The sequence below is a fragment of the Sarcophilus harrisii genome, chromosome 4 (genome assembly GCF_902635505.1).
Source record: "Sarcophilus harrisii chromosome 4, mSarHar1.11, whole genome shotgun sequence".
In the NCBI taxonomy this organism is placed as follows: domain Eukaryota; kingdom Metazoa; phylum Chordata; class Mammalia; order Dasyuromorphia; family Dasyuridae; genus Sarcophilus; species Sarcophilus harrisii.
This window is the reverse complement of record NC_045429.1, coordinates 264,822,619-264,841,911: the sequence shown is the minus strand read 5'-3', so window position 1 is coordinate 264,841,911 and position 19,293 is coordinate 264,822,619. Positions and strand designations below refer to the sequence as shown.

The window sequence follows — 19,293 nt, the reverse complement described above, 5'->3', positions numbered from 1 at the left end:
AAGATACCAGGATTGTTGTGAGGATAAACTGAGAAAATGTTTGTAAAGTTCTTGGTAAACCTTAAAGTACTATATAAATTATTTAACTGCATGCATACATGCAGACATCATATATATGTATACATGTAAATATATATATATATATATATTATCACACATATATCTCAGCATAATAAACTTTTCTATGATATATACGAGCAGCTAGTTGACACACTGAATAGAGTATGAGATCCTAGATTAGGAAGACAACTCTTCATGAATTCAAATTCATCTTTAGACACTTATGAGCTAAGTAAACAAGTACTTAACTCTATTTGCCTCAGTTTATTCATTTGTAAAACTAGTTCGAAGAGGAAATGGCAAACCATTCCAGTATCTTGGCCAAGAAAATCCAAATGGGATCATGAGGAGTTGGACATGATTGAACAACAACATAACATATTATAAAAATATAGCCATTTCATATTGACTTATTTGTATACATGTCATTTTAGACATTTTAGATAGACTGTAAGATTCCTGAGGGCTGAAAGTGTTTCACTATTCTTTTTACCTCCCTACCATCTAATATCAATGGACTCAGAGATATAAGGACATGAATTTGAATCTAAACTCTACTACTAGCCTAAGGTTATGTCTCTGATTTACCCATCTATAAAATTTGGTTGTGGGGCTAACTGATTCATAAAATAGATTCCTTTTAGTTTTAGGACTTTGATTCAATGACTTGAATTCTTTTTTTTACATCACAACAGGGTTTAAATCAGATGCAAATTTAATACTTAATCATTTTTACATTACAAATTAATTTTGGGGGCAGCTAAGTGGCCCAGTGGATAGAACACCAGCCCTGAAGTCAGGAACAACTGAGCTCAAATCTGGTCTCAAACACTTAACACTTCATAGCTGTGTGACTCTGGGCAAGTCACATAACCCCAATTGCCTCAGCAAAAAGCAAAAAAAAAAAAAAAAAAAAAAAAGCAAAAAAAAATTAATTTTTTCCCCTCTGTCTAACAGACATAGGACTTTTGAATGAGTTTAGGACAACTGAGGCTCAAGCTATCTCCTGTTACATGATTACCTGACCAAATTATACTCTTTTAGTGTTCCAGGTAATTCTAGAAGAATAGATGCTGATTTATAGAAAAAGAGGGTTTCCTTATCAAGAGTTCCTATCTATACCAATCAGTCATTTAGTAAACATTTATAAAGGACTTACTATATACCAGGCAGAGTGCTAAGTTCTTGGGATACAAAAAACAGCAAAAGACAGTCCTACCTTCAAGGAGTTTACAATCTAATAAGGGGAGACAATATGCAAACAAATATATACAAGGCAAGCTATATATAGGCTAAATAGGAAATAATCAATAGAGGGAAGATTCTGATATAAGCCAGCTTGGGGAAGGCTTCCTGCAGAGAGTAGGATTTTAGTTGGGATCTAAAGGAAGCTAGAAAAGTCAGTAGTCTGAAAGAAGGAGGGAAAGCATTCCAGAAATAGAGGCTGTCAGAGAAAATTCCAGGGACTAAGAGATGGGCTATGTTGTTTGTGGAACAGTAAGGAGGCCGGTGGTAGTGGATTGAGGTATATCTGTCAGGGAGTAAGATGTAAAAATATTGGAAAGATAGAAAAGAGCTAGGTTTTGACAGACTTTGAATGCTAAAGAGAGCGCCGCCGCATTTTGTACCATAAACTTTACCTCCATGGAATCTCTGACATTATTATAATGCAAGTTAATGAGAAAAATAAATTTGTTTCAGAGAAGTTGATTCCAAAAAACTTTGCTTAAATCAATTTATTCCCTTAAGAAAAGGGTATGGTAAGTAGCAGGATATAAGAAGCAAAAAGACTGACACTGGAGTCAATGTCTTAATATTATCATAGGTTGGAAAGAATCTTATGGGGCATCCTATGAGGAAACTGAGTTCCATCAGAATTAAATGATTTGCGCAAAGTCATACAGAATTGCGATTTAAATCCAGGTCCCCTGAGACCAATTGGAGTCTTTTTTACACTGCACAGTATTATGTCAAGGTTTGTACTGGGTATGGTAGGAAAGGGCAAAAATGAAACCATCTCCATCTTCAAAACCCTTATGTTCCATTGGGGAGAAATAAAATGTATGGGGTGAAGTAAATATAAAATATTGTATACAGGCATGCCTTGAAGATATTTTAAATTCAGTTCCAGACCACCACAATAAAGCAAATATTGTAATAAAGCAAGTCATACTAATTCTTTGATTTTCCGGTGCATATAAGAGTTATGTTTATGCTATATTACAGTCTATTGAATATAAAATATCATATCTAAAATAATGTTTATACATTAATTAAAAATACTTTATTACTAAAAATGCTAACCATCATCTCAACTTTCAATGAATTGTAATTTTTTGGCTTTTCAATGTAGAATTATTAATTAAACTAATATCAATATTGTTGTGTCTCAAGTAATAAACAGGCTTGAGGAAAGGGAGAGAAATGGGGAAGGAGGGTTGGTGGAGTGATCAGAATACATACAATATTTATTATTCAGTGTCTTTTATGGGTATGGTTTCTGGTACCCCAAAACAATTATAATAGTAAACATCAAAAATTGCTGATCACCATGACTGCTCTGAAGGACTGATGATAAAAAAAAAATCTATCCATACCCTTTGAAAGAACTTATTGTGTCTAAATGCAGATTAAAATGCTCTCTCTCTCTCTCTCTCTCTCTCTCTCTCTCCTTTATATTTCTTGAGAGTTTTTTTTGGTAGATCTATGTTTTCTTTCACAACATAATTTTTATAGAAATGTTTTGTATAACTTCACATGTGCTTTCTTAATGGACGCTGGGTCTGGGGACAAAGGGAGGGAATCTGGAAATCAATGTTTTGAAAAGAAATATAAAATTTTGTTTTTAACTGGGGAAAATGAATTTTTTAAAAAAATCACTGATTTTATGTCATCATAACAGACATAATGAGAAAATTTGATCTGAGAATCATCAAAATGTGGCACAGAAGCAATGTGAGCATATACTATTGAAAAATATCACTACTAGTGATATTTTTCAATATCACTTGTTCCATGCATGATTGTCATAAACCTTCAATTTATTTTAAAAAATGTAATAACTGTAAACTGCAATAAAGAAAGTGAAATAAAACAAGGTATGCCTATAACATGAGAGAAATCAGGCAACATTCTGTGATTCACAGACTCTTCAATTGGAAGGAACCTCAGAGCTATCTAGTTTAATACACATTTGAACAGAAATACATTTTACTTTACTCCTGACAACTGATCATTCAACTTCTGCATGAAAACCTCCAATAAAGAGACTCTAAGGCAACCTATTCCTCTTTTTAGATAGGTCTCATTGTTAAGAACCTTTCCCTCATAAAGTTTTCTCTTTTCCCCATACAAATCCCACAAATACTTATAAGACACCTGTTGCTTTCATAGCATGTTACTGTGGACTAGGGAAAATATGCAATCCATTCTTCTGCCTGTGTCTTATATTTGATAGAATAGCAACAGTGGATCTCTTTCATTCACAAAGTTGAGAATGAAATAAATGAAGGATATTTTTTCATAATGAAGAGAAATACAATATGGGACAAATTAGTGAATTCTGTCCTGCTCCTGGTAGCTTGCTGGAATGATATCTGATAAACATCTTGTTTTGTCATCCTTTTTTTTTTTTTTTTTTTTTTTTTTTTTTTTTTTTTTTTTTTTTTTTTTTTTTTTTTTTTTTTTTTTTTTTTTTTGGTCTGTGCCTTTAACTTTAACTATGTAAATAGAGCCCAGAGTGGAAGGATCTGAATGGGATAAAGTCTTGTTCTGTTTACTTTTTAGAGGCAGGCTACTTCATGTACTTCAATACCAGTTCTGGGCAGACAGAAGAAGCTGCTCTTCTGGAGTCAAGGATTCTTTATCCCAAGAGGAAGCAGCAGTGCCTCCAGTTTTACTACAAGATGACAGGAAGCCCCTTAGACAGACTCGTTGTCTGGGTCAAGAGGGATGACAGCACTGGCAATGTCCGCAAGTTGGTCAAGATACAGACATTCCAAGGTACTTAAAAAAAGATTAACAGATCCATTGCAATCATAGCTTTTGAAACTCTAAAGAACATTTTTAAAAAGAGAGTACTCGCTCATTGCTAATCTTAATGTATTCTCTTCTTAATTCAAGAAATGTAATAACTTTTTTAAAAATGAAAGTACACAGCATAACTTTTAAATCAGATATTTGTGATTGATTTGATCAATCAAAATGATTGGTTTTGATGTTTTTTTGAGATGGGTTCATAATATTGGTAAATATTTAACAGCTCTATGGGGGAAAATGCCTAGGGTAGATTTTTATGTTTAATCTGAATTATTAATATTTTCTCTATCACTTTTAGTCTAAACAATCAACAAAATCATAAATTAAGCCCTGATTTGTAGCCATTGTCAATTTTTGAGGTTTGAAAATTTACTTATGAAAATTTAATTGCTGATTCCATCTCATCCCTGTCTGTGCTGGATAACTGAATGATTTAAATGAACCAATTTTGTGGAATGTTAAATAAGTGTCTGAGAGCTGAAGGTTACTTGGTTCAGGAAAATCATAGGTATAGCATAGGAAGGAGTTGAGGTCTATGGAGGTTAAGTTTAACTAGGTTAAATACAGGGACTACAAATGCAGAACTTTTTTCAGCTGAGCCAAGTTGCTTTCCACAAGGAGATCATGACTTTGTTCTCAAGGAATTTATATTCTTGTAGAGTAGCTAGGATACATATCCTATAATACAAAGTTGAATATAAACAGTTGTATGGGAATGATATAATACACATCTTTTATTTTGCAATGTAAGCTCCTTGAGAGCAGAGACTATTTCTTTGTGTTGTTAATCTAGCACAACTCTTGGCACATGGTAGGCACTCCAAAATATTTTCCAAATTTAATTATATTTGTACAAGTTAATGTAAAAAGATTTGTAGAGTCATTAAAAGGAAAACCATCACTAGTACAACTTGTTTAATCATGACTGTAAGGGGGATATTTTTTATTGTAAATATTATCAGGAACTTAAAAAAATAAACTTTAACAGCAAAGTAGGGTTTGGGACCTACTGGGAGGCCTTTTCATGAATATAAGGGTATTCATGTAGAACTAATTAGAGGGTGGAAAAGTAGTTCACATTACATCCTCCCCATTATAATCAATCATCAGATTTCTCTGCAACATAACCACATATGCCCTTCATCCATAATGATGGGGCAGTCCAACAATTCCCCACCAGCTCTTTCTACCCTAAAAACTTTACATCTTTCAGCTTTAAAATAGGCATTTTAAGGCAGTTATAATCTAATTTTGACTGAGGCACCCTCAGTATCAGCTGTGTATTGCTGTTTTCATTCAGTCCCTTCTGACCCTTTGTGACCCTATTTGCGATTTCTTGGCAAAGATATTGGAGTGACTTGCCACTTCCTTCTCTAGTTCATTTTTACACTTGAGGAAACTGAGGCAAACAAGGTTAGTTGACTTGCCCAGGGTCACCCCTAGTAAATGTATGAGGTCAGGTCTTCCTAATTACCACTGTACCACCTAGCTGCTTAAAATAATGGAATATGAGCTAAAAAATGTCTGGAGGTTATTGATCTTTTCTGATTGAGCACTGACTTCTGTTGAATAAAATTCTTTCTAATTCCCCTGTATTATAATATTATAGAAAGGCAAATCCCCTCTTACCCTTAATAACTATATATTATGGATAAGTCACTATGTATAGACTTATAGCTGCCTTTTGCATTAGTGGAGGGATTTTTCCTATAAAGTAAGAATCTATCTACAGATAGGATTTAATCATCATTTATTTTGCACTTGTGTACAGACTTGTCCCTAAGATTTCTTCAAAAGATTTCTTCAAATCAAAAGATTCCATAATATAATCACTGTTAACTATTGAGACCTTTGATGAATTTGTTTTTAAAGTTAGGTAAATATATATGTCCTATATGATAATTAAAAGTTGTCACTCCAGTTAAATATGGTATATTTAAGCTTAAATGAGATAATTTTTAATAATTCTATTTATAAGTGACTTCAATTTAAAATTAAATTGAACATTTTCACTTTAACATATTTATGTTTATTTATCTTCATGTGTGCTCTATGAGGTTTCTCTTTCTTTACAGGTCAAAATTTAGGGCCAACCCTAGACAACAAATGATTCAAAGTAGGAAAACTAATCTTTGGTGCCCTGTCATCTCACTTTTTGTGTTCTCTTTCCTGCTAGTCCCTTTTATGGGTCCTTACCAATGGAAAGCTCCACACTAAAATGCTCAGCTCAGGATTATTCTCCATGGTACATCAAAAAGATTTGGAATAAGAAAAATATGTCATAACTCTTGCCTTACTTGTATGACCTCAAACAAGTCATTAAACACTTACTAGATGATTTCTAAGTCTTCCTACAGTTCTAAATCCTATAGTCCCACCATCTGTCTTTCTTTCTTCCCTCCTCTCAGCAAGACTAATTTTCCTAAGCGGAGTTAAAGATAAGCTTCTATAACTAATTGACAGTAAGGCAGAAAAGCCCATTAGACTTAACCTTACCTTCACTATCTGGATTTTTAAAGAAAATTTTTGTTAATTTAAGCATATCTCTAAAACTTTTGACAATGTGATAAAGTATAACAATGGAATCTCAAGCAGCAAAAATATTTTTGTAGGAAGGAGATGAGGATTATCTATTGGGGGTGTGTGTTGCCATTTCTGTAAGTCTTAAGACTTCTGTAAGTCTGTAAGTCAAATCAAAACTGATTTAAATGAAAACATAGTTGGGTGACATTTAATAGAGCTTTGTTTCTGTCCCAGGTGATAATGAATATGGCTGGAAAATTGGTCATGTGACCCTCAGAGAGGAAGTTAAGTTCCGCTATCTCTTCCAAGGCACAAAGGGAGATCCCCAGAACTCTGCTGGGGGTATTTTCCTGGATGACATCACTCTGACTGAAACACCATGCCCCAGAGGTGTCTGGATGGTTCGGAATTTTTCTCATCTCCTTCAGACCACAGTGAAAGGAGATATGGTCTTTAGCCCTCGATTCTACAGCTCAGAGGGATATGGTTATGGAGTGACCTTATACCCCCATGGCAGAAATGGTACCAGCCGCTCTGGCTATGTTGGACTTACTTTTCAACTCTACAGTGGGGAAAATGATGCTATCTTGGAATGGCCAGTGGAAAATAGGCAGGCCATCATGACAATTGTTGATAATGATCCTGATCCTAAGAAGACAATGTCATCAAGCATGGTGTTCACCACCTCTAAGGACCATGTATCTCCAGGTACGTAAATGGCTTTTGTAGGCATGAAATCTGAAAACTTTTAAAAGGAATGATAGAGAGATGATTTTCTCTATTTAAGAAAAAACAACAAAAACAATATAACAACACTATATTCTTGAGCAGACTTAATAGTGATCTGTTCTATTTGTGATTTTTTTCAGCAAATTAGTTTTTTAAGTTTTATTAATGCTTTTTAAAAAAAAAAAAAAAGCACCATTCTATTTCCTTAAATTTCCCCAACCCCAGAATTCTCTTTTAATAAAGAAAAAAAATTAAGTAAATTAACCAGCATAGTAATTCATCTGACATTGGATGCTACTTTTACACATGTAACCCATCACCTTTTTGCTAAGAGTGGATGTTTCATCATCTATCCTCTGACACTGATTGAACATTGAATTTCAGCTGAATTTGGCTATCATTTAGTGATTTCTTTTTTATATTATTAGCGTGGTTATGGTGTGTGATTTTTGTTTTTATTTTCTTTGTTATGCATCAGTTCATAAATATACTGTTCATGTTTCTCTGAATTATTCCCATGTTATTTAAAAAAATTGATATATTTTTAACATCATGGTCATTCCTGTGACAAACCTTCAACCTCCTCTTTTTTAACAAAGAAAATAGGCAAAAATAATAAATGAGTAATCATTTAGGAATGTGGGGAAGAACAAGGAGGCACAGTAGTTCAGGCCTGAAGTCAAGAAGACTCAACTTTCCTGGGTTCAAATCTGGCTTCATACACTTGCTAGTTGTGTGACCCTGAAGAAGTCTCTTCATTTTGTCTCAATTTCATCATCTGTAAAACGAGCTAGAGAAGGAACTTGCAGACTTTTCTGGTATTGCTTCTCATCCCCACCACCACCCCAAAAAATGCCTAAACAAAGGAAGTCAAGAAGAATTGGGCATGACTGAAAAATGACTGACTAACAATAGAATATCAAAGGGGCACAATAATATTCCACTGAATTCATGAATACTATAGTGAGTCAAGCTGTTATCTAATGGATGATTCCTTATTTTTTTTTCCCTTTCTTTGCCACACAATTTCAGTTTCTAGTTGCATTCTGAATGCAGATCAAGATAAAACATTCTCCATTCAATGCCTAAGCATTCAGTGAGTGCAATGTAATTATAATATAAAGGTAAACAAACAACAATAACAACAACAAAACATAATTAGGTAGATCAAATCCAAGACAAAAACTAGAAATACCAAAAACAAAGCAAAAAATAAAAACCCCAAATCACTCCAATCTTCAAGATATCATATAATATATTCCAAAGCTAAAAATAAAAAGTTGACCAGTCATCTGTTCATTGAGATTATCTAACCAATGCTTTCATTAATTTTGTTTGATGAAGAACTAATTGCATTTTCCTTATTGCTTTTAACAATAAAAATTCTCAGCATGGTGCTACAAAGAACATGTTAAAATTCAAATGCCCTGTCATTTTAAAAGTCTGACTATCTAGGAAAACAAACAAAAATCCATAGCAAATCCTGAAAGTACCTTAAGAACAACAGAATTCCCAGGAAATGAACAACTAAAAAAAAAAAAAAAGATTATTATTAAGGATCAGATACAGTTGGAGAAACCTGGTACTGAGTCCTTGAATTGGACTGTCAACTTCAAGAAGGAAGTTTATGTAGCTCTCTTTCCTTTTATTGGGGGGAAGATAGCCAGAGATAAATGTTTGGCCACTCCAAAGAATCTTTCCATATTTCTCCTTGGCTTGATTCCTGTGAGGAAAACACATTCTACTTAAAAACAGCTTCTTTTTTAAACTTTTGCTTTTGTAGACATAAATAATTCTAACATTTGGGACAGACCGTCCGTTGTGGGGAAATATGAGCAGAGCTGTAACTGCTACAGAGGTATCTCTTGGGGCTGGAGCGCCATCATTTCTCATGTGCAGCTACAAAAGCGGAATTTCATTAAAGATGACACACTTGTTATTTTTGTGGATTTTGAAGGTATGTGTCTTATTTGATTGTCTCAAAGAAATCATAAATTCTGTGAACCATTTTTTCTTTGTTTGGCAAAGAGCCATATAACTCTTCCCACATTGAACTGCTGAGTTATTTTTGAGAGATTAAGGAGGAAGAAATTGTTTTCAATAATTCTTATTTGGGGATTTATTAAGAAGGTAGGTAAGCCAGAGCATGGCAAGTTTGTAGCTTCTGTTACTGGGGAGACTGAGGCTAGTGGAGTGATCATTGAGTTTGGGAGTTCTGAGCTAAAGCAGGACTAAGGACATTCATGTGTCCATTGTAGATCGACTTAACTCTTAGTATGGGAGTCCCCTAGAGGTGAGAGGGGGAACAAACCTGCCTATCAATGGACAAACCAGCCTAATTAAGAATGGAATACATCAAAGTTTCTGTCTGGATTAGCAGTGAAGCCATTCCTCTGGGAGATTTAAGTGAGATGTAGAGATTTAGTATTAAAAAAAAAAAATCACACTTTAAAAAAGCAATAGAAGAGGAATTATTGCATAGAATAGTGAAAAATGAAATGAGCAGAACCAAAAGAACATTATATATATAAAACAGCAATATTGTTTTAAGAATGACTTTGAATGAATGTTATTTTGACGATTATAAATGACAAAATTAACCAAAAAGAACCTATGAAGAAAGATGCTCTCTGCTTGTAGTGAAAGAACTGATAGTTAGAAGTATGTATAGAATAATTTTACATATACATATTTATGTATATGTATATTGTATATAATGTTCTTTTGGTTCTGCTCATTTCATTATTCATTATTCCATGCAATTCTTCTTGATTCCAGGCATTGTATTCTATACACTACATCATCTACCTGCTATTGCAATGCTACTCAATTCTTGCTAATTTTACGCTATCAGTGACATGACTTAAGGTTAAAACATCAAACGTATTCACTTTCCTTCCTTCCTTTCTTCCTTCCATCTTTCCTTCCTTCCTTCCATCTTTCCTTCCTTTCTTCTATCTTTCCTTACTTCATTTTTTCCATCTCTCCTTCCTTCCATCTTTCCTTCCTTCCTTCTATTTTTTCCTTTCTTTCTTTTACCTTTCCTTCTTTTATTCATTCTTTCCATCTCTCCTTCCTTCCATCTTTCCTTTCCTCCTTCCTTCCATTTTTCTTTCCTTCCATCTTTCCTTCCTTTCTTTTTTCCATCTTTCCTTTCTTCCATATTTTCTTTTTTCTTCCTTCCATCTTTTTAAAAAGAAAAATACAACTAAAGACTATGTCTTTTCCACTTACCTCAGGATGGAAGTGCAAAGGTTATTCACAGGCCTGATCTCACTATTGTTCAGTATGGGAACTAGGACTTGCTCACGTTCCAGTTTGAGCCCAATCCTCTCTCCTCAGGCAACCATGCGACCCTTCCATTTCTAAAGGCTTTATTATGTATTAATGGCAAGGTTAACACAAATATCCAATTAGCATATCTCCTAATAACTTCTGAGCTGAAGTGATTTATCAACCTCAGCATCCCAGGCAGCTGAGATTATAAGTAAGCACTACCGTGATGGCTGGATTGACTCTTACCAGTCAGTCAGAGGACATACCTAACTCCTTGCAAAAGGGTTTAGTAAACTATCTTAGAAACAATATCAATAGAACATTCATCTTCACCAAAAATCTGGAATATGTTGTCCCACAATGGTATATATACTTCAGGGGGAAAAGTGGAATAGACAGAAACAACTCCCAGGAATATATATGGGTAGGGCACACATTTTCAGTGGCATAATTATGGGAAATATATGTAGCCAGGGTACACAAATGGAGGAGGACATTTGTAGAGATGTATGTCCAGAATACACTGGATGGGGCAAATAGTGACTCCATTATTTAAGATTTGTCAATGTCATCTAGTGCTGTTATCATACTATTTTTATTGGGCTTGCCCTCTGCTAGGCTTCTGTCCTGAGAAAAGGTCTAATGTGGAACAAATCTGATGATCAACAAGCCTTCCAATATTGAAGGAAGCAATAAAGCAATTAATAAATATTTATTAAGTGCATCTATTATATGCTAGACAGCATAGTGAGTTGGTACAGTGGATAGATTGCTAGATCTAAAGTCAGGAAGATTCATTTTCTTGAGTTAAAATCCAACCTAAGACAATAACTAACTGTGTGACCCTGGGCAAGTCACATAGCCCTGTTTGTCTCAGTTCCTTATCAGTAAAATGAGCTGGAAGAGGAAATGACAAAGCACTCCAGTATCTTTGCACAGAAAGTACCAAATGGGCTCATGAAGAGTTGGACGTAACTGAAATGATTGAACAACAAAAACATTCTGGGTTCTGTACTAAATACTTGAAGGAAGGAAGAGGGAGAAAGAGAGAGAGGGAGGGAGAAAGGGAAGAAGGGAGTAAGAAAGGGAGAAAGGGAAGAAGGGAGTAAGAAAGGGAGGTAGGGAAGTAGAGAGGGAAAAAAGAAGGAGGGAGGTAAAGAGGAAGGTTGACAGAAAGAAAGGTGGAGAGAGAGGAGGAGGGGAGGGAGGGAGAGAGGGGATAAGGAGGGAAGAAGGGAGGGAGAGAGAGAAGGAAAGAGAGAGGGAGGGGAAGAGAGAGGGAGGGAGGGGGAGAGAGAGAGAGAGGAGAGAAAGAGAAGGGAGAGAGAGAGAGAGAGAGAGAGAGAGAGAGGAGAGAGAGGAGGAGAGAGGGAAGTAGGAAAACAAAGAGGGAGGGAGGGAGAAAGGGAGAGAGAAAGGGAAGGAGGGAGAGAGAGAAAGAAGGAGGAAGAGAAAAAGAGAGGGAAGGAGAGAGGGAGGAAAGGGAAGGGGGGAGTGAAGAGAGAGGGAATTTGGGTCTTCAAGGAGCTTGATGTAATGGAGGAGACTATATGCAAATAAATATGTGCAAAGCAAGATATATACATATATATGTGTGTGTACACACATAAATGAAAAAAATTGAAAATTGGGGGGAAGGCACTAGATTTAAGAGAGACTGGGGAAGCAGCATCTGAATCTTGCCCAGATATCCCCAGATTGAACTGAGTTTGGATGAAAACAAGAAATTCATCTATAGACTATCTAATCCTAGGCATCGATGACTGTTGGGTCAGGTTTCTGAAAGTTCTGTCCATGAAGGGATGATGTATTTGCCACATAAATCTTAGGTTTATCTGGCATCTTTGGAAATGAAAATGGTTTGTTTGCCATTTTCACTATGAGTCACTTCCGTGATTCCTTCCTTTGTTTCCCTGAAGATATCACCCACCTTAATCAGACTGAAGTTCCTGTCACCAGCACGAGACAGAGCTCCTCAGGTCTGATTCTCCAAAGCCAAGGACTTCAAACATCCGAGGAAGATTCCCAGACAGAGACATTAGAAGACCAGCCTAGCAGCCTACACAGGCAAACACGTTCTATAGAGAACACGGGGCCGTTGGAGGATCACAACTGGCCGCAGTACTTCAGAGACCCTTGTGAACCAAATCCTTGTCAGAATGAAGGCATTTGTGTGAACGTGAAAGGAATGGCAAGCTGCAGGTAGGTGCTGGGGGGCTCTGGAACCCTGGAACGAATTGGGATCACCCTTGCACCTACTGCATGTAGCATTCCAGACAAATTTTGTAGGTTTAAAAAAAGCCCAAAAATCTTTTTACCTTTAAAAAGATGTCCTAACCCTTCCCATGATTTATATTTTCAGAGCAATTAGACAATTTTGCAGAATCATATTCCATCAGACTTTAGAGGTCTTGAGGATGATCTTCTTCACTTTATAGATGAGGAAGCTGAATCAATGGTGGAGGGGAGGGTCATACAGCTAACTCTCAATAGAACCATAACTTGAATGAAATTTCCCTTTTCCTATTTCAGTGCCCTGCTTGATTAATAGAGAATAGTAATCAACCAGGGGGAATAATTCCTAGCACCTCTAGGCTGGCTTTTCAATTTAGACCAGATTTCATTTATTTTTCTCTCCAGATTAACTTTTTTCAAAACTGGGCCAGTAAGATGGTACAGTAGGTAGAGCAACTAGCCTTGAAGTCAGGAGTTCAAATGTGGCTTTAAATGCTTAACACTGACTAGTTGTGTGATCCTGGGCAAGTCACTAAACCCTCATAGCTTTGACCCCCCCCCCAAAAAGAATTCTTTTTAAAATCTTTCAAATTAGCTGTGAAACCTCTAGGTCTCTTATAAGTATTAAATGAGATGACAAAAATAAACTTCTTTAAATGTCTATTGGAAATAGCTAATCATAGCTAATAATAATAATACATTATTAATAGCATTTGTATTACAATCAGTATTTCAGTTTGGTTTCTTTTATCTGGACTAGAAGCAAAGTCTGTGTTTTACTGCCATCTTATATACTCTTCCTACAACACTAAAATATTTTCAGAATAAATGACTCAAAGTTATACTAAGAAAGGGAAATAAGATTCCTCTGTCATGGAAGTCTTACCACAGGAAGTGAAGAATTCATGTCATTTAACACTGGAATGGTTTCCAAAGAAACAAGAATCTGGAGTTATACTTGACCCAAGAGATCAAATAGTGCAACATTTTATAGATAAGGAAATTGAGTTGCCCAGAGTCACACATAGACTGATAGCTGGGATTCAAACTCAATCCTCTCTCAAGGGCCACATTCTGTCTTCCCTGTTGACTCTCTCACTTTATTAATGAGGAAACTAACACTAAAATGATATCCAGGGCAATTTCAAATTTCAGCGTGTCCCCAGGACAACTTTTACTAGGATCTTTGGATAAGTGTAGTTAATGACTGGTAATGGTGGTGGCGGTGATCAGTAGAGATTTGGAAGTTTGTAACTAATAGCTATTAGGATTAATTAAAAAATATAATTCCAGAACTTCTTATAGTTCTGGTTATTTTTTCCAAGTTGGAGGACTCTTGGCTGTTATCTTTCCTCAGAGTCTGGGTAAAATATCACATCTACAACTGAGAGAATAATAACTTAGAAAAGCTTGAGAGTCTGTGTGAGAATCCTATAGTGAAACAACAGCAGCAGTAGTAGTAATAGTAGTTGTAGTAGTAATTGGTAGTTGTGGTAGTAATAATAGCTGTAGGAATAATAGAACACATGATGAACAGGTTAAAAAGATCTATGGAAATTCTTTGGGAATAAGCAGACATAACTTTTTTGAGTAGGAGTCAACTCATAATGAATAAATGTACTAGATCTATAAACATATAAATAGACAAAGATAGATGTAGATAGCTCTAGCTCTAGATTTATAAGTAGATACACAGACATATATATGAATATCTATTAATGCATACATATTTCTTACAACACATTCTTGTTTAATATATATTGTTAATACTTTACTATCACTTTTCTAAGTCTAGAAATTGACAAACTAATAAACCAATCCCTGATTTGTAGTGTTTGCTGATTTCCAAGGTATAGCTCCTCACACGCATACTACTGAATGTACCCTAAAAGGACTAATCTTTGTGTGAAGGCTATGGAACCCTTAGGATCTTAGAGTTTAATCTTAGAGCTCCTTGGAGCATATGGGCATAAAGTCAGTGCCCAACAAAGTGTTAAACAAATGGCCAAATCATGTAATTCTATATACACATGCACACACAAATACACAAGCAAACACACTACTGCCTGATTCCATCTCTGAACATCCCTGAGTTTAGAAGTGCTGAGTATCTTTCTTAATTCTCTGAAAGGTTGTTTAATTGTGTTTCTCTGATTTCACATGAGAACCATTGAAAAACAGCACATAGTATAGTGGGGAAAGCATTGATCTAGGATTCAGAAGGTCTGAGGTCTAGTCTTGTGATGGATATATTATATAGTCCTTGATAGATTATTTTTTTCTCTGTATCTCAGATTCTAAATGGGAAAAAAAAATAGAGTCAGGTAGGTTATCCTCTACTCAAATATTTTGTGAAGCTATAAACATTTGACTGTTTCTCATATTTGGCCATTTCTGTTTTTCCCCAGGTGTGTCTCTGGTCATGCCTTCTTTTACACTGGAGAACGATGTCAGGCTATGCAGGTTCATGGAAGTATCCTGGGAATGATGATTGGAGGAGTTGCTGGGACTATTGTGTTGAGTATTGTCATCATCTCCATGATGTCCAAAAGGATGTCACTGTGAGCAGACTATTAAGATCCCTGGAGTACTTTCCCCATAACCACTTCTCCTTTTCTCCTTTTAGTACAGACTAGGTGACTTATTATGCTCTTCCTCCTAAATTGACATCCTCCATGTTTCTTGCTTTTTAATTCCCTAATTTGAGTACAGTGCTAAATGATTTAGAAATTCTTTGGCCCTTACTACAAGTTACAAAAGGAAGTTCCAACTGGGTGAATTCAACCATGAATTTTAAAATCTCCTGTGTCTTTCTCAGCAACAGTCAAAGTCTTTAATAATAATAGTGACTGACATTATATAGTGCTTTAAGATTTACAAAACACTTTTACATGTGGTATCCCATTTGATCTTCACACCAACTCTGCAGGATAGTTACTATTATATTCCTTATTTACAAATGAGGAAACTAAGGCAGACAGAGCTTAAGTGATTTACAAAGATTCACAAACTTAATGTTTGAGACTGAATTTGAATTTAGGTTTTCCCAATTCCAGGCTCAGCACTGTATCCACTATACCACTTAGTTGGCTTTAAAGGGCCTCCTTAAAAGGCCCTTGTATTGAATGATTTAAAAAAATAAAACGTTATTGATTTTTTTTTTATTTTTATGTTGCCTTTATTTTTTCTTGGTAAAGTAGGTGGTTGTCTCCATTTTGCAGATGAGAGAACTGAGGCTTACTGTGAAGACCGAGTTAGCTCCCTGGATGCCTTAGAATCAGTCAGAGTCAGGATAAGCAAAAGTCCTTGGTCTGTATTCTTGGTCTTTAGGGGTGGAAATGAAGGGGATGAATGCAAGTTCTCCATGACCTCCCTTCTCCGCATCTACTGCCAAAGTGACTCTGGCTTGTCTTACTCCACCCCCTAATCCCTCCTACAATTCTCTGTATACACAAAAAGATCAGGCCAACACAGAATAGTGGAAAGGGCCATTTTCCATTCATATGCTAATTGTCCAATTGTATTGTCCAATTGGTAATTAGCCTTAAGTGCTGGAATGTCTGATCCCAGTGCACCTACTCAGAGTTTCAGCCCTTTACAACTTACAGAAGTAATTAATTTATTGAGGTCACACAGTTATCAGACACCAACTATTTATAAAGTGCCTACTATGTGCCAATTCAGATATGTGCTCAGGGCCATGAATAAAATCATATGGAATGAAATAATCCCTAGTCTCAAAGAGTTTACAGAAGAGCAGGAAAGCTGTACCTGTTATCTTATGCATATATATGTATATGCATAATAAATATGAAGGGAATTAATGCAAATTAAAACAAAGGTCACTCACATAGCCTGTGTGCGTCAGCAGTGGATTTTGTACCCCAGTTTTTCTTACTCCAATGCCAGTTTTCTATTCTATAGAGTCAGTATTAATACAAATATATTTATGTGCATATATTACAGCTCCACCTCCAATGCCTGCTTTCTCTACCATATTTACTGCTTCCTCTTTCACATCTAAAAGTGGTCAAAGAATTTCACAATATTCCAAGAATATTTTCTATGATGATTGGGATGGAGTGGGAAAATGAGAAAAAAGACTGGGAAGAATATTAAATATGAAAAGGTCTGAGAACAAATTATTAGATTAATTAGTTTATATTTTTAGCCTTATAGTCTTAGAAAATTGTTAGTAAGGTTGAACAATGGTCTTTCAAGAGCATCTGTCACTGGCAAACACTATGAAATTAAATGTGGTCCAATTAGTCAATTAATTTTTATTAGGAGCATTTACTATGCTCTTGAGACAGTTGTGTGGCACAGTGGAGTCAAGAAGACATATATTCCTGAGTTCAAATTTGACCTCAGACACTTACTAGCTTTGTGATTCAACGGAAATCACCCAACTCTATTTGCCTTGGTTCCTCATTTGTAAAATGAAGTGGAGGACAATATGGCAAAATATTCTAATATTTTTGCCAATTAAGCCCAAAATGGAGTCATGAATATTTAAATATAATTGAAATGACTGAATAACTATCACCACAATTAAGAATAGACAACAACAATCAACATTCCAGGCACAGGAGATACAAAGAAAAGATAAAAATAATCCTTGGTCTCAAGGAATTTGCAATCTAATGAGGGAAAATATATAAAGCTTAAAGTGGGGGCAAGAAAGAGAGGAAGAAGGAATAGTATTTGGTGCAGGACAAGATAAAGTCCAGAAATATATTGCTGAGTGGGAAATGATGAGATGGCTGTCCTACAAAAAGCTCTTCAATGCCTTCCTCTTATTTTTTCTGATCAGAAGGAAGGAAGGGGGAAAGAAGTTTTGAGAAAATAAGAGTGGGTGAGTATATTCCCTACTAATTGTCTTAGGGCTTGGACTTGGGCAATAGGGTGTTGGTTGTTGTCTGTACTCAGAGAATCAAAATGACGTTGCAATGTTGGGGTCAATGTACAGTGTGTCCAACTATGGCTGATCAGACCAATACAGGCTTAGGAGGCTCTACCACAGGTCAAGCACAAATAATCCACATGAACATTTGGAATAGAAACCTCTCTAAAATTCTGCATTTCATGTTTCTTTTGAGTTACTGAAATTCTGCTTTGCTCATAGAGCACAGCATCTTCTTTCATGCATACATGTCAAGTTGGGTTTTCCTGTGCCAGTATCTCCCATGTCTCACCATCCATCCAAAGTTTTTCAGAGATACCTTGAAAGTGTCCTTATATTGCTTCTTCCAACCTCCATGTGAGCACTTGCTCACATTTGTATTTCAATCAATCCTTTTGGTTCCCCTCTTCTGGATGCTCTTCATCTTATCAGTGTTCTAAAATGTAGCACACAGAAGTGAACACAATATAGTCTTTTTGCATTAAAATAATAACATAGATTGTATGAATTGCAAAAATTTAGAGATAAGGGAAGTTAATGAGGACTGGAGTCCTGAGGAAATGCTACTTAGAGCCTCTTGTCCTCTTGTCAGAAAACCTTACTGAATTATTTATCTTCTTTCTGAAAACCAGAAATGACCTGACAGATTCAATAACATAGAAATTCCCAATTCCTTATGTTTTGGTTGACAAACTGAGTAGTATTAGTTGTTTTTTAACTTTATTCCTATCAATCATAGGATTGATATACAATGACTTCAGACTTAATGATCCATCAAATTCTTCAGATAGACTTTAAGTAACATTATATCTAGGGTCAGACATTTCATATTATACCATAAATTATACCAACCAGTGCTTTTTCAATAATGTTACAAATATTATATTAATTATAACATCTTATAACCAAATAACACTAGAGAATCTTGAAATCCTGTTGTGATGTTGTTTAGTTGATTCCATGTTTATATCATTGCTCCTATGACACTAAGTGCCCCATATAGCTTCATGTCACTTAACTTTGTGTCAGTGTAGCCTTTAGGCAGGATATAAGTGATGATGATGATGATACATATATATAGTATGATATATAAGACCCAAACTATTAGTTCTTATTCTAAGTCTGTTAAGGTAAGGACTTAATGTTTGTTGGCATTATTATTATTATCTCTTAATTGGAATCTTGATATTCTATTTAGTTAGAAATTTTTTGCTTTTATCTTTCAAGTCAGTACATTAGGTATAGTTATACCTAAGTGTAACTGGATTCTGACCTACAATAAAATGTTCTATGAATGTGTTTTTATGGGAATGACTCCAAAGTTCAAATTGAGAGGTAACAATTTACAATCTATTGAAAATCCTAATTCAGCATGATGAAAACAATAACTATTTATAGTTTTTAACCCTGTCAATTATTTTCCACTTGTTCCTAACATGACTAAGATGTCATAATCATTTGAGAAGTAGAGTTAATTTTTCTTTCATTCCACTGTTTTTTATTTTTAAAATGTTTATTTGAAACTAAAT

General features: G+C 35.2%; 1 protein-coding gene across 1 annotated transcript in view; it reads left to right on the top strand.

Moving 5' to 3' along the window:
* MEP1A (meprin A subunit alpha) overlaps positions 1–19,293 on the top strand; it is a 70,521-nt gene that overhangs the window by 28,537 nt on the left and 22,691 nt on the right. Inside the window, 5 exon segments of the mRNA XM_012549101.2 lie at positions 3,847–4,062; positions 6,856–7,329; positions 9,134–9,307; positions 12,546–12,828; positions 15,270–15,422. Of these exon segments, the coding sequence (XP_012404555.2) occupies positions 3,847–4,062; positions 6,856–7,329; positions 9,134–9,307; positions 12,546–12,828; positions 15,270–15,422 (1,300 nt within the window).